Source organism: Amblyomma maculatum, chromosome 3 (assembly GCF_055883805.1).
Source record: "Amblyomma maculatum isolate TAMU_Amacu chromosome 3, ASM5588380v1, whole genome shotgun sequence".
Classification (NCBI taxonomy): Eukaryota; Metazoa; Arthropoda; class Arachnida; order Ixodida; family Ixodidae; genus Amblyomma; species Amblyomma maculatum.
Window position 1 is genome coordinate 127274765 of NC_139346.1, and position 13182 is coordinate 127287946.

Consider the following 13182-nt stretch of genomic DNA (forward strand, 5'->3'; position numbering starts at 1 on the left):
AGCGGCGGGTCGCGTTGTGTGGGCACAGTGGGCACAGTGGGAGGCGGCGGTGTAGCCGAGGTAGAGGGTCCGGCCGGGTCGGGACTGCTCTCGGTTGACATAACGATGGTGGTTGTTTCCAAACGGCGACTGGAACGTAGCTCCAGCGAGAGGCAGGGCACAAGGCAGCAAGGGGATCAAATTTCACCTCCACCACTTGTGAAAGAAGGCCAGGTCGAGACGCCAAAGTCGTGACGGCAGGCAAGATACGCCGTGTCAGCGTTTTAATCTGATGGTGAATCCAGGCGAGTGCTGGAGCCGGCGCCGCGGGACGATGACGATGGTATGTACAAAAGAAGATTATGGTATGTAGAAATGAAAGAAGATCCGTGGAAGGCTCACAATATTTATGCGGCTTCTAGTTGCCCTCAAAACTGACAAACTGTATATAAAAGAAATGAGACTCTTTGGAGGTTTATACAAAAAAAAGGAGTTTGTTCACAAAATGCAAGGAATCATGTTTATTCCTGATATATCGGAGGTTAAGAATGTTATGCTTAACGCTTTTCCGAACCACATTATTTATACGTGCCTAATATTTTCCATATTAGCAGCATTGTATTTTTTATGCAGTATAAGAGAAACAGAACGTCGGAATGTTGAAATGCTTACCCAAAACAACCTTGTGCCTATATTGGCCAGCAGCAAGGCTTGTGGGCTGCTCTTGCCTGGTACCAAATCAACAGGAAATGGTTTTGAGAATATGTTGCTTACACTGCTGCACATAAGAGCATTTCAGTTAAAAGCCTTCCAGTGTCTTTTTATAATAATCAGAATGGCAGTCACTTTTCTCAACCGATCATTAGCCAAAGTCACATGTACAACAGTAACTTGAATACATACGTATCTTTATCACTAGTAAATTATGTAACCATATAAGGAACAATTAGAAAATTGTTTTAAGAAGTTAGTTAACGTGTTTACATCTGCGCGAAAGGAATTCTCAGAAGAGCTAGCGCAACAATTTTAATTTTTTTAATTGCTAACAGATTCTGGCATGCATTATGAGACTATTTTGAGCAAGCTTTTTGTGTGACAATTTATTGACAGGATGTGCTTGCATTGATGTTGTTATACTTTTCATGATGGTGGCTTCCCTTAGCTCGTACTTGATGAACACAGTTTCAGGTAAGCAGTTTTAGTGGTAAAATATTTATTCTACAAATACTTTAAGGAGACCGAAATTTCTTCTTAATTTCATTAAATTTCGTCAGTGAACGTCTGCAACTATTTTACGTACTGTATTGAACAGCGTTGACTTTAATATCAGGGCCTAAAGAACATGGCAAATATTCACAGCAAATATTTTTACATTTCATTGCAGTGTACCTCCTGAGAATGTATGTGTGCAGGTATTTATATTCATGCTTGCTAAGCCAATATACATGCGCTGTTTCGTAGAACTCTACATGGGCGTTGTTTTAATATTTGTGATTGAGACAGGCATCACTCCTTATAATAACTCTAACTTGGAATACGTAGGACAAACAGGGAGGAAAAGTATCACACTTCTTTACTCACGTCTGCTCAGCCATCACAAAACCAGAACCCTTATTCTTGTTCCATTCCATATCGATGGCTGTAAGGTCCACTTGGCTTGAGCGGTCAGCGCCTTTCAGGCTTAACGATGGCATGCTGCCCTTTGCGTTGAATGCGAGGACAGTCGCACCTGTTGAAAAACAGCCGCCGCTTCACAAACGAAAGCTACGACATGCACCTTAAGAAGCTACGACAGGCACCTTAAGAAAGTGGGCAGACGCACGTGATTTGTCATCAATATTGTGACGAATCCATTTTCTGTGCAGCCTTCGCAGTGATATTATTTCGCATCCCAGTTAGCCTCCATCTGCTCGTCATGTTGCAGGCTTATTCGCGATAGGGATTCGAACGAACTACACTTGTATTGTTGTACACCGTTTGTTGTAAGTGCTGGCATCCAACGTCAGTTGAGACGGCTAGGGTGCTTTTTACACCAAAATGAACTTAAACCTCTTTGATTTCCGCTACCTTTTCCTCGAAATCGCTTTATTTCCGCCGCCCCAGTTCAGGTGCTTCAGATATCAGATAGCAGATACCGGCCTGGCAAACATCGTTTCCTTCCTTTTGTATATATAATAAATAATCACTACCAACACCTCCACAAGATATAAGATTCTGGATGCGTTCATCGCTGATGAACAGAATGTCAACCAAGATATCTCTCGATGCATGGCTGGTTTCGAAGTTTATTTGAATGACATCTTTCACGCTGCAATTATTACAAACAGAGCCGTGTAATCATTTTAGTAATCTGGCTGGTTTAGTAAAGTGCCTCGGCTTCTATGTTTACTATTAAAATTTAAACTGGTTTGGAAGAAACCAAAGACGCAGTATCTGTCGCTGTTCTAGGTGTACTCCTTAACCATGCAGTAATGGAAGGGAGGAAGGAGAGATTGAATGAAGGAGGAGAGAAAGAGCTGCCATGGGAGGAGGAGGTCTCCGGAAAACAGTGGCGACCGGATACATTTACCGCCCGCTTCCCGCACAATGCATCTAGCCCACCCAATAAGGTGGCTGTTCAAGCAACTATTTGGGTTGGTGCCGCCTTAAGAACAGTATACGTATATATGGAGGCTCCCTAGTACGAACGTGCGTGGTGAATTTAAAGGTTGTTAGAAATTATTCCCAGGCCAACACAATGAAGCTGTGTCTTTATTTTTACTTTCACTCTTTCCTTAGTGCCTCCCCTTATTGCGCAGTTCAGATGCCCACCAAGATGAGCTGCATATACTACGCCTTTCTTTTGCACCACCCTTTTGCATGGAGGCTTCTTATACTACTCTCTCCGTTCGCCATCTCTATAGAAGCTCACGCGCGGTGTATGTGACTACCCTGTCCACCCCTATGCTCTACGGCAGCTCGCGCGCAGCGCAGCTTCTTGAGCGATGGGAGGCCGTTCTGGTCAGCTCGGACCCGGGCATTCAAGCCTTGGCCACCGAGTGGGCCACTAAGGTCGCCGCCAGCCATGGACTGGAGGCCATCTAGAGCGGACCGTCTGCATCTGAATGTTGACGAAATAAATGTTTTCCAATCCAAAACTGTTGTGACTGTAGAAAGAAGGAAAAGAAAATGTACGGGCCTGCTACTGGCTCTTTAGCTGAACGACCTTCGCTGCCTCGTGCGGACAGAATAGAGAAAGTAAAGAAAGAAAAGGAAGAATGAGAGAAAGACCCGCGCCGTAACAGCCGTCATCCACCACCAAAGGGCTGGTGGACGACAAGATAAAAAATCAGTGGCTGGCTAGCCCCCGCCGCAAGCAGCGCTGACCCACCGCCCCAGCTCCGCAGGGCCAGGAACAACCACCAACCGCGCAGCGCAGCTCACGTGCCTATCAAAATCTGTAGTACAAGGTCAAACTGCAGCGTGCAATGACCTTGACGAATTTGAGGAGTAGAGCTAAAGCTCTGAAAATAGAGGAATGAAAAGGCGGTGTTAAAGGCGTAACAGCGTCTACTCTTAGGGCAAAGCTTGAGCGGCATTCGATTTTTTTCCTTATTAATTATTTTTAATTTGCCGACCAAGTGGCATATCAACGAATTGGAAACAAGATCTCAATACGCTTGGTAAAGTGGTGCTGAAAAATGTATGTGTGCGTGGGGGGGGGGGGGGGGGGGGTTCTAACCTCCAGATAGGAAGGTTAGATTCGGCTGGGGGCTGACAAAGTAACAAAACTTACCGCTCTGAATGTGGAGCCTGCCGCGTCCAGATTCTCTTAAATGTTCACTCCCCAAAGGGCTATTGGTGATTGGCAGCATTATTGAAGAGGGCGAATAGACGGAGCCATAGGAGATCCTGAAGACAAATATCAGTTAGTAAATATTTCTAAGGGCTGCTATTGTTTCAAAACGAATTGTTCACTGCTGTTGTTGAGCTTCTGGCACACAATGCAAAATGATATTTTCAACTTCCAGCTTTGCTACCTGGCGTAAGAAAACATAACCTTCGAAACATTTGACGCTAAATTAGGGCTTCAGAACAAACTGCTGCCAAATTTGCAAGGGTTCAAACCTTGTCGAGTAGAAACGAGGCGTGACACTGAGCACGTGGCAGCATTGACTGTGATTCACAACGATGCCGCAGTTTTATATAATAAAGGTGGTGCCAAATATTTCGGGTATTTTTAACCAATATGCATATCTCACCCATTTTGTCCGCCATAACTGCTTGCGTGCACCAAATGGTACATGTCTCCATCCTGCAAGAACAGAAGCGTCAGGGAAATGGGCAACGATGTAATCAAAACAATTGATGTAATATTTGATAAGCCTGATTAAAATGGTTAAGACCCGCCTCCATGGCTGGCATTGGAGTCTTTGAATATTGTCACGCGCCTTCTTATAACATCAACGGAAGAAGATGAATGGTGAGACGAATCGCTAGAATAAACAAAGAGCAAGAGCCGAAAGATATCTGTAGGGTTCGTCAAGGTGCTGCTTATGTCAATCCCTCTCTAAATAACACCCCCTGTGCGTACTAGCACGTAAAAATAATAATGAGTAACTTAAAGAAGCTTCCCAAATTTTTTGGTACTGATGTTCGAAATACATTGCATGTAACGTTGCGGCGCTGGCGCAATAAACCGTTTTTGAAAGTAGAAAGTAGATGGGAAGTAAACCGGCACCAAAAGTAGGTTCATGGCCAGAGACAGTACAGCGATTGATACAGTTATGGCGTTACAGATGTTATTGTAGAAACTCTCCATAAGGGTAAAAACCTTTGAATGACCTCTGAAAGTGTGTTTGATATCTAAGCGTCAAATAAATTCCTATTATAACCGTTATATTCTTAGCAGTGTATTATAATGATAGGTCCAACCTGTTTGCTTGTTCCGCCAATCTTATTTGATTGTTCGATTCACACCCATGGTACTGCGAACATGTTATTACCCAATGATATTATAGCTGATTCCATTTGGGAGGGTAAAACTGCTAATTTTTTCTATACACTGTTGGCAACAATGGATTGGGTAACACGGGCTGCAAGGTGCACATCACAACTGATGTCGAAAAAACCAGACCTTCGTTAATTCCTTCTGAATAACTCCAATACCTTAACTGTATAAGTTAAGTAATGCCGTATAAAAAATATATATCCATAGAAATATCTCTGAACAGTTGGCTCAGCTAAAGCTTCGACTTTAGAAGCTTAGAACGGAAGAAAGCTTTAGCTTTCTTGTGTTCAATAAACATTCAGTTGCTAGTCCAGCCTTGTCCTGTCCTCTTCTTTCCTGTGTCTCGTCCTTTGGCTGGTTAAATATGAACCGTTACCAATTTGCCCAGTCGTCAACCTTGTTGACCAGAAGTGGGGTTACTTTCAGAGATACCGACTATGTACGGATGTGAAACGCTTAGATTATTTTTCAATATGATCCACTCCTCCATGCGTTAATTCGATCCACTTCTTATGTCTCAATTTATTGTTTTGATGTTTCTGTGCTTTTCCTTTTCAGTTTCGTGAACAATGCCTCGCTCATTATCTCCTAAAGGGAAATTACTTTCTTTTGTCGCGGTCAATTGATAAGCTGAGTACCAATATTTGAACCCTTGTACGTGGGCACAAGTACGAAATCAAGCTCCATTGTGAGCTTTTTGTCTGTGCCCCTAAAATCTTGATGATGTATAATGTAGGAAGCTTTATAAGATTAGATAAGGCCCCTTGGCGTATCTAAGCGCCAGACTCTATAGTTTTGCTTCTTCATAAAGAAAAGGGCCCTTGCAGTAACTTTTATTTCACAATTTAAATTAATAGTAGGAAGGGTGTTGATCACACTTGCATTTAGCGCACGAGGGTGACACAAAACGTCCACAGCGCATCGCAGAACTACTTGGCAGATAGTGCTTTTAGTTTTCGCGGTGACCAGCTGTCACGGCATTTGTTCGTTCTATGCCGTTGTAAACAGGCTTGACATACAGGAAGGACCATATCATTTGTTATTTTTAAAGCCCTTTTCACGTTCACCTATACAGTCGGACAAAGAAAGAGCAGAGGTTCCTTTCGATGTCGCATGCTTAGGTTATTCTTCATTAAACAAACTAGCGAAAATATGCAGGGATGTGTGACGTACAAAAGAGATTGTAAAAATAAAAATTCAATGGCTATTGAAACAAACAGAGGCATATAGTCAGCGCATTTATCTGAGCCTCCAAAAACATATTTTCATTGAGTTCAGGTTCCTTGTTCCCATTTTCTTATAGAATGTCTGTCAAGATACCTAGAAAGTTGGCATAATGTGCCCTACAGTTTGAATATGTATAATTTAAAATACTTCACCTCAAAATATCCAAAGTGGTGTTCCTGGTTTTCCGGGCCATCGACGATGCTGGCTGCAGCAGAGGGGTGAATAGTTGTCAATTTGTAAAGCCCAAAATAAAGTGTGAAAAGGGCGTATGGAATACAACTCCACATTAATTATACTGGGAGATGGCGAACGCTTTAAACCTAATGATTGAAGGAATAAAAATTTCAGCTTGGTTTTTACAGGTACGAAACACCTTTTTTTTTAGTAATAGAGCAGCAAAACGCTGGATTAGCATTCCGAGTACGATATGTACGGTAGTATGGTGGGAATATTTTTGTGGTATCATTTTATCAACTCAAGTTTTTTATACACACTTGCGTGGTGCGCATTTATTTGGGCTTATCTGTGGATATTTATGGAAATTCTGGTCGATTATTGTTGGCCGTTATACTGTGGGAAACTGTGCAGTTATTTTGTCAGCCGCCGTCTGACTGTTGCTCGAAACCTGCGAATGAAGCTTCACAGGCATCAGCGCTCATGTTTTGTCTTCCCAAGGAATCGGTTTCGACGACCAGCGGTATTAAATTTGAATAGAAAAGGACGAGAAATTCAGGCTGGTATAAGGATATGGCCCTTACGAGGTTCCAGTCAAAATGAGTGACATTCTATTGGCATGATCAGTGGTAAACGAAAATGCTAGCCGAGAGATTATTTAAAAATGTAGAAGGAAGTTTAAGAGGTGAAACTGAAAACTGTAGAGTGCAGTGTGCTTTCAGAAATTTGCATTCTTCTGCACAAACAAAGCTCATTTGACTTCATTTAGGTGTGCCTTAGATGCAGCAAAGAGCTCTCAAATTACAATCAAAATAGCATCAAGTCTGAAATGGTAGTACTAAAATATCTTCCCAGACTAAAATAGTCTTAAACAAGGGATCTGACATTCTGTAGTTATAAATGCACAGTGTATAGGGCTATGGACGAAGAAGATGATGGCATTATTGTGAGACAGTTGAGGTAAGTATCTTGCAAAATTATACCGAAATAATGCAGAGATATGCACGTTGAAACGAAAGCGAGGAATTGACCTAGAAATACATGTAAATGTGAGGTGAACAGGTTCTCATGAATGAATGAATATAAAGGCAATGATACTCTGGCAGGACACAGCTGAGGCCTGGGTAGTTACAGTTGCTTGAGAATTTTATGCAAGACCAATGCTAAAGAATTCGCGGGGTGCAGACTAAACTACTGCTTTTCGTAAAATCTGTTTCCTCGCTACAAGGTAATATAAAAAAAATCCGCGCGAACTACAGCACAAAGCATGGTACCTCGTGTCCTGACTTTGTAGCCCCAAAGACATGTTTCCTTTGTCTGGCCTCCGACTGAAAACTCCCCGGCCATCATCCCAGACTGGTCGTACGCATCCATGTCACGATCCAGCCTGAAAAAAAAAAAGACATTATGAATGCAGAGATGTTCTTTCAGCAGCATGGTAAACTTCAGAAATACTTTGCGTCTCTTCTAATTTTTGTGATGCAATTCCATGAAACATATTCTAGAAAAATACTATAGCCCCTATTCTTGGTCGGCGTTTTTATATATGCTAGAATGTAGGGTGTTCTGATAAAACATCTCTAGCAAATGACAGCACAATGCTTGTGTTGGTGTCTGGCAGACAGCAAAGTGGCATAGTCTAAATTCAAGGCACAAGATATCCAGCAGCGACAAATAAATGAATTTGGATTGTGCGGTATTCGCAATGACAAACATCTCGTACGACTGTTGAGTGACTGCTTTCCTATTCGTTCGCTCTCTACAGCCTCGAGAGTAGGGCGCTTTCGGAAATCATTAGCGAGGCGGGCCGCTTACCTTCTTTGGGGCATTAACTTGATAAATCTGGGTCATACAGTTAGTGTAGAAAGCAATACCGGAATCGCTTCTAATCTCGGCTGATGTTTGACAACAGTCAGGTATATTAAAAACTAGATTAGATTCGTTGAAAATGAAGCAATTGTCGGCACCCCTGTTACCTCGGATATATTTCGTAATGTGTAGTATTTTAAACTAAAGTTTTTGATTCACTCTTGAGCGGTAAAATAAGTCTATATTTAATACATATTCCTCTAGCAGTGGACCGGAAAAAACAACTTGCTAGGGACACAGTACGAGTTCCGATGAATGAGGCTTTTTTGAACAGATTCCTTGCTTGTGCGGTTGAAGAACGAAATATCACTGTCAAAAATGAACCTTTAGGATAAATGCGCATTCAACCTATATTATTCCTTCTCTGGGAGTTGACGCCAATGCAACTGAGCGCGCACTCAACAAAAAAAGAATAGTATTTACTAATGAGGATGGCTAGCTGTTGAGAAAAGACAGGAGACGTTTAAGAATGCAATGAGCGTTCTTACTTGTTGATATCCCGAAGCATCTTCCCCAGAGGTAGCTTGGCAAGGTCTGTGGCCAGTTGTGCGGGACACAATTCAGTCGGCATTTCCAAGGTGTGCGACACCGCAGACCAACTGCGTTCAAAGAAATTGCGAGAAAAGTATGCTGTAATTTTTGTTAAATGATATCTTTATTTCACGCAAATAAACTATTCGACAAAAACGGCTACGGCTTCTTGATGTGAAATGCAGCATCATAATATTAGGTTCCAATATGTTACTTTGTAAAGGCTGAGCCATGCTACGTTGCATAATGACTACATTTCATGAATATGACTCTCAGCCTCATGACTGCGCAAAATGATTATACAAATTGTACAGCACACATTAGGCTACCTTGCGTGGTGGTCATTGATGCCATTGCCGACCAAGCAGTCCAGGCCATATCACGGGGAAGCTATCACCTTCGAGATGAATACTCGTGAGAAGGTCCGTTATATCTGCACATCTGGTCAAGTTGGCAGAACGCCCCATTTGACCAAACAGCCCAAACGTTTATGCATAGTCTAGGAGCATCGTGTGTGACTCCGGTGGTGGTGGTGGTGAAAAACTTTATATTTGGGAGCCTTAAGGGATTACATTCTAATGACGGGTCGGCTCTTGGCTGCGTGTTGTGGCCGAAAGCTGGTGCTTCACAGCGACACCCAAAGCCCAGTCTGTCAGCCGCTTTTGAACGGCCGGGTCAGAGCTGGACACCGCAGCCTCCCATCGCTCGAGGTCGGAGAGTTGCCAAGTGGCTGGAGGGTGGAATTCCGAGCATTTGATCATAATATGCTCAAAATCAGCTTTAGGTGCCCCACACAGGGTGCACTGCGGCGAGAACAGTCCTGGATGGATCAAAGATAAGAAAGCGGGGGATGGGAATGTACGGGACTGAAGCTGGCGCCACATCACCTGCTGTAGCTTAGTCATAGATTTATGAGGAGGAGGGTAGATGGTTCGTTGATCACGGTAATGGAGAGAGATTTCGTGATAGGATACCATGCGCTCGCGAGCATCTCCCCAGGCAGTGGCAGTCCCTGCTCGGCTGACGTATCCTCGAGCAAAAGAGTGAGCTGCTTCGTTGCCTGGGTGACCCGTGTGAGCGGGCACCCATATTAGTTGAATAGAGTGTTCGGGTGGGGAGAGGGAGGCGAGGAACCGGAAGGCTGGGGTAGAGATCCGACCGCGGGCGAAGTTCCGTACGGCGGATTTAGAATCGCTGTGTGACTCCGGAAACAAGGTTCCTCCGTGGATCGATTATCTCTTCCAATTCGGTGCCCATTATGCAGCCTCTGCCATTTCAGTGATCACATATCTCATTACGTGACACAAACTGCTGCCCACCATTGCTAGGCTATTTCGCCTGTCATCAACTATACATTCCAGAGGCATTGTGATTTATGCGTCATGGGCGCCTCCACCGTCTTTTGTGATGATGGCACATTAATGTTTTCTCAATAAAGCACTTACGACAGATACCATTTGCCTACGTAACAAAATATACACGGTTTTTGTAAAAGGTTCGTTAAAAGACAACGTTTGAAAATATATAATCATTCGAGAATCGGTATTCGGCTTTAAAGTTGTGGCAATGACCCAATTGACCACGTCCTAGCTCAAACCATACGCTATGCTGCTGGACTCCATTTGATAAAAAAATTATCAATAGTTTATACCTAGCATGAATCAACTAGGCATTTAGCACAATCTGTTGGCATTGCCTTGTTCGCTCCACTGGGGTTTCCCGACCCTATGGGGCTGGGAATTGTAGCCCACGCCCCCCCCCCCCCCCCCCCCCCGATTGCGGCAGGGGCCTACAAGCCTACGTCAGGTAAAACTTTTCCACTCTTTTAGGCGAAATATTTTGCTCTTACACACGGCTTGCCTGAATACTCATATCTGCTCCGAAAGCGTCTTATAAAACCCTTATTTACCTATTTCGCCTCGAATTTAAAGCAGTGCAAACTATCTTTTCTGATTACGAATTACACAGTGTCCTTTACTTGGAGTACACTGGCCCGCATTTCGCAATCTGAGCCTAAATCTTGGAGTATATTTGTACTAACGAACCCACTACCTTTCACTGTGATTTCACCCGCTGAAACAAAAACACAAAAGAGGGCTGATGAGATGCGGGGGACTTGCAAATGCGTCATGCGTGATCTCAGAAAAAAATGACTCAGAAACTGACTCAGAAAATCATTACGACGTAGACGTTACGCCATATTCACGACAGTGACGCAGCGTGTGCCTCTAATAATGGTAAAACCAATTTTGCAAAAACAGGTTAAGGCGGAGAAATATGAAGTGCCCGTTTTACCAAACGCCTACAAAGCAAATGTTACGCGCGTTTATAAAAAGAATGACTACTACCTGCTTCGTTGATTTGATGGCAATACCTCTAGTAATTGCTATATTTTATGGTAAAGAAAACTTCCTTCCATTTCAATGTTATCTGTTTGCTGGGAAGGAACTATTAAGCAGGAGCTATAAAAACAAAGCGAAAATTATTTGGGTGCACTTAGATACCTCTTAAGAGCGGTAAGGCGAAAGCCCTTAGGCCACTCTGTACTCCTTTGCCGCGCTTGAACTCGTTTGCTGCGTTGGGCCTCATTTGCTTCTTTTGCACTCACTCGCTTCCTTTTCGTTGCGTTGTTGGCACTGGTGCTCATTTGCTTTTTTGTGACTGTTTTCCTCTAATTGTTTTTAATTCGAGCCAAATCCAGTGTTTTTTACTCATTTTCTGAGATCTGTCATGGAATCGACGTCTTTAAGCCGGGTGTTATGTCATCATCTAAGTTTCTTCGTTTTTTAGCCACAATTAGAACTTTCTGTAAATTTTATTATTATTTACTTTTAATACACGTTATTAATCTAATCTAACACTGAGCCGGCGTTGCTCAACCAATTTTGTCGTTTTTTTCCCTACTTTGACATAAAAGCTGTTTTCATATCCCTTGAGTATACGACGTCCGGAGCTATTTTCACGCAAATGAGACACTTGTGGGTCTAAATATTTAGCAAATTACTCTATAGTTAACCAGGTTGGATTTTGGTTCATTTTTCTTCCACTATCCCCTATACTCATTCTTGGTATGCTGTCTTTATTGATTGAAGCGCTAGCAGTCTTAGACACCTCGCGCAGAAGCAGACTTTCGAGCACACCCATGAGCCTAACAAAGCTTACGCCTTAAAGACAAAAATTAAGGGGACACTTCAGCTCCACTGTTAAGAGATAGCGAACGCTCACAAATTTTGTTTTACTGTTCAGCTTTTGAAATTATTTATTTCCTTTATAGTTGTCAGTTTTATAGCCTGCAGGGAAATCAAACCAAAATATATGACCTATTTTCCTACCCTCATTCATATACAGTGAAACTGAGGGCGTAGTCCAGATAAGTTTGGCACGCTTTATGAAGCAAAAAGACATGTGGGCCGCACGAAATGGTTAGCTTAGGACTAGAATTGTTTATAAATTGCAGAGAAATCAAACTAGAAAATCTAAGACCTACTTCCCTAGCCTCATTCATATATGGTGAAATTGAGATAAGTTTGATACGCTTCATGCAGCAAAAAGACATTTCGGCCGCACGAAATGGCTAGCTTATGACTAGGATTGTTTACGCAGGACGTGATGCTCCGCCTCAAATATGACATCATCGACTCGCGTTTTAGAGACCCCAAAAAATTTCTTGGCCTGGATTTGAGCAAAGCTTTTGATAATAACACGAAGCGATCCTCCGCGGTCTCCAGGAAATTGGGGTATGCGCTCGAACATACGACTACATCAAGGACTTTTTATCAGATACAACTACCTCCCTGAAGAGCCAATACATTGTTTCACATAGTCAAATTAAGGAGCGGGGAATACCGCAGGGCTGGATTCTCTCCCTGTTCCTCTTCCACGTTGCGACAAAGAGCCTTCCTGAAGCTGTGAGGAGCATAGACGGGCCAAATTTTAGCATGCATGCGGATGACATCAACCTCTAGAATAATCAGGGGAGCCATGTGAACATCGAGAAACAACTGCAGGCGGTGGCAGACACTTAAGGAAACTATGATGTCATTAAAAATACCTCGTGCTCACCGCAAAAAGCAAAATTATTCGTCTGTAGCAATTGCCCCGCCGGGGTGGGCCAGTGGTAAGACGCACGACTACTGTGCCGGTGTACCCGGGTTCGAACCCGACCTCGGCGGCTGCGTTTCGATGGAGGCGAAGCGAAGAAGCATCCGTGTGCTGTGCGATGTCAGCGCACGTTAAGGATCCCCAGGTGGTCGAAATTACTCTGCAGCCCTCCACTACGGCTCCTCTTTCTCTCTTTCCACTTTCACTCCCACCTTCGTCCCTTCCCTTACGGTGCGGCTCGGGTGTCCACCGAAACAAGCGTGACATATACTGCGCCTTTCCCTTCCTGTGAGCCAATTATTATTAATATT

At 43.3% G+C, this 13182-nt stretch overlaps 1 protein-coding gene across 1 annotated transcript in view; it reads right to left on the minus strand.

Moving 5' to 3' along the window:
* Positions 1 to 13182, minus strand: part of LOC146195977 (uncharacterized) — a 126666-nt gene that overhangs the window by 71632 nt on the left and 41852 nt on the right. Inside the window, exons 5-11 of the mRNA XM_084596891.1 lie at positions 8728 to 8838; positions 7645 to 7757; positions 6349 to 6401; positions 4221 to 4273; positions 3755 to 3870; positions 1561 to 1708; positions 652 to 707 (exon numbers count right to left, since the gene is read on the minus strand). Coding sequence (XP_084453017.1) covers positions 652 to 707; positions 1561 to 1708; positions 3755 to 3870; positions 4221 to 4273; positions 6349 to 6401; positions 7645 to 7757; positions 8728 to 8838 — 650 coding nt within the window. The remainder of the gene's footprint in view (positions 1 to 651; positions 708 to 1560; positions 1709 to 3754; positions 3871 to 4220; positions 4274 to 6348; positions 6402 to 7644; positions 7758 to 8727; positions 8839 to 13182) is intronic.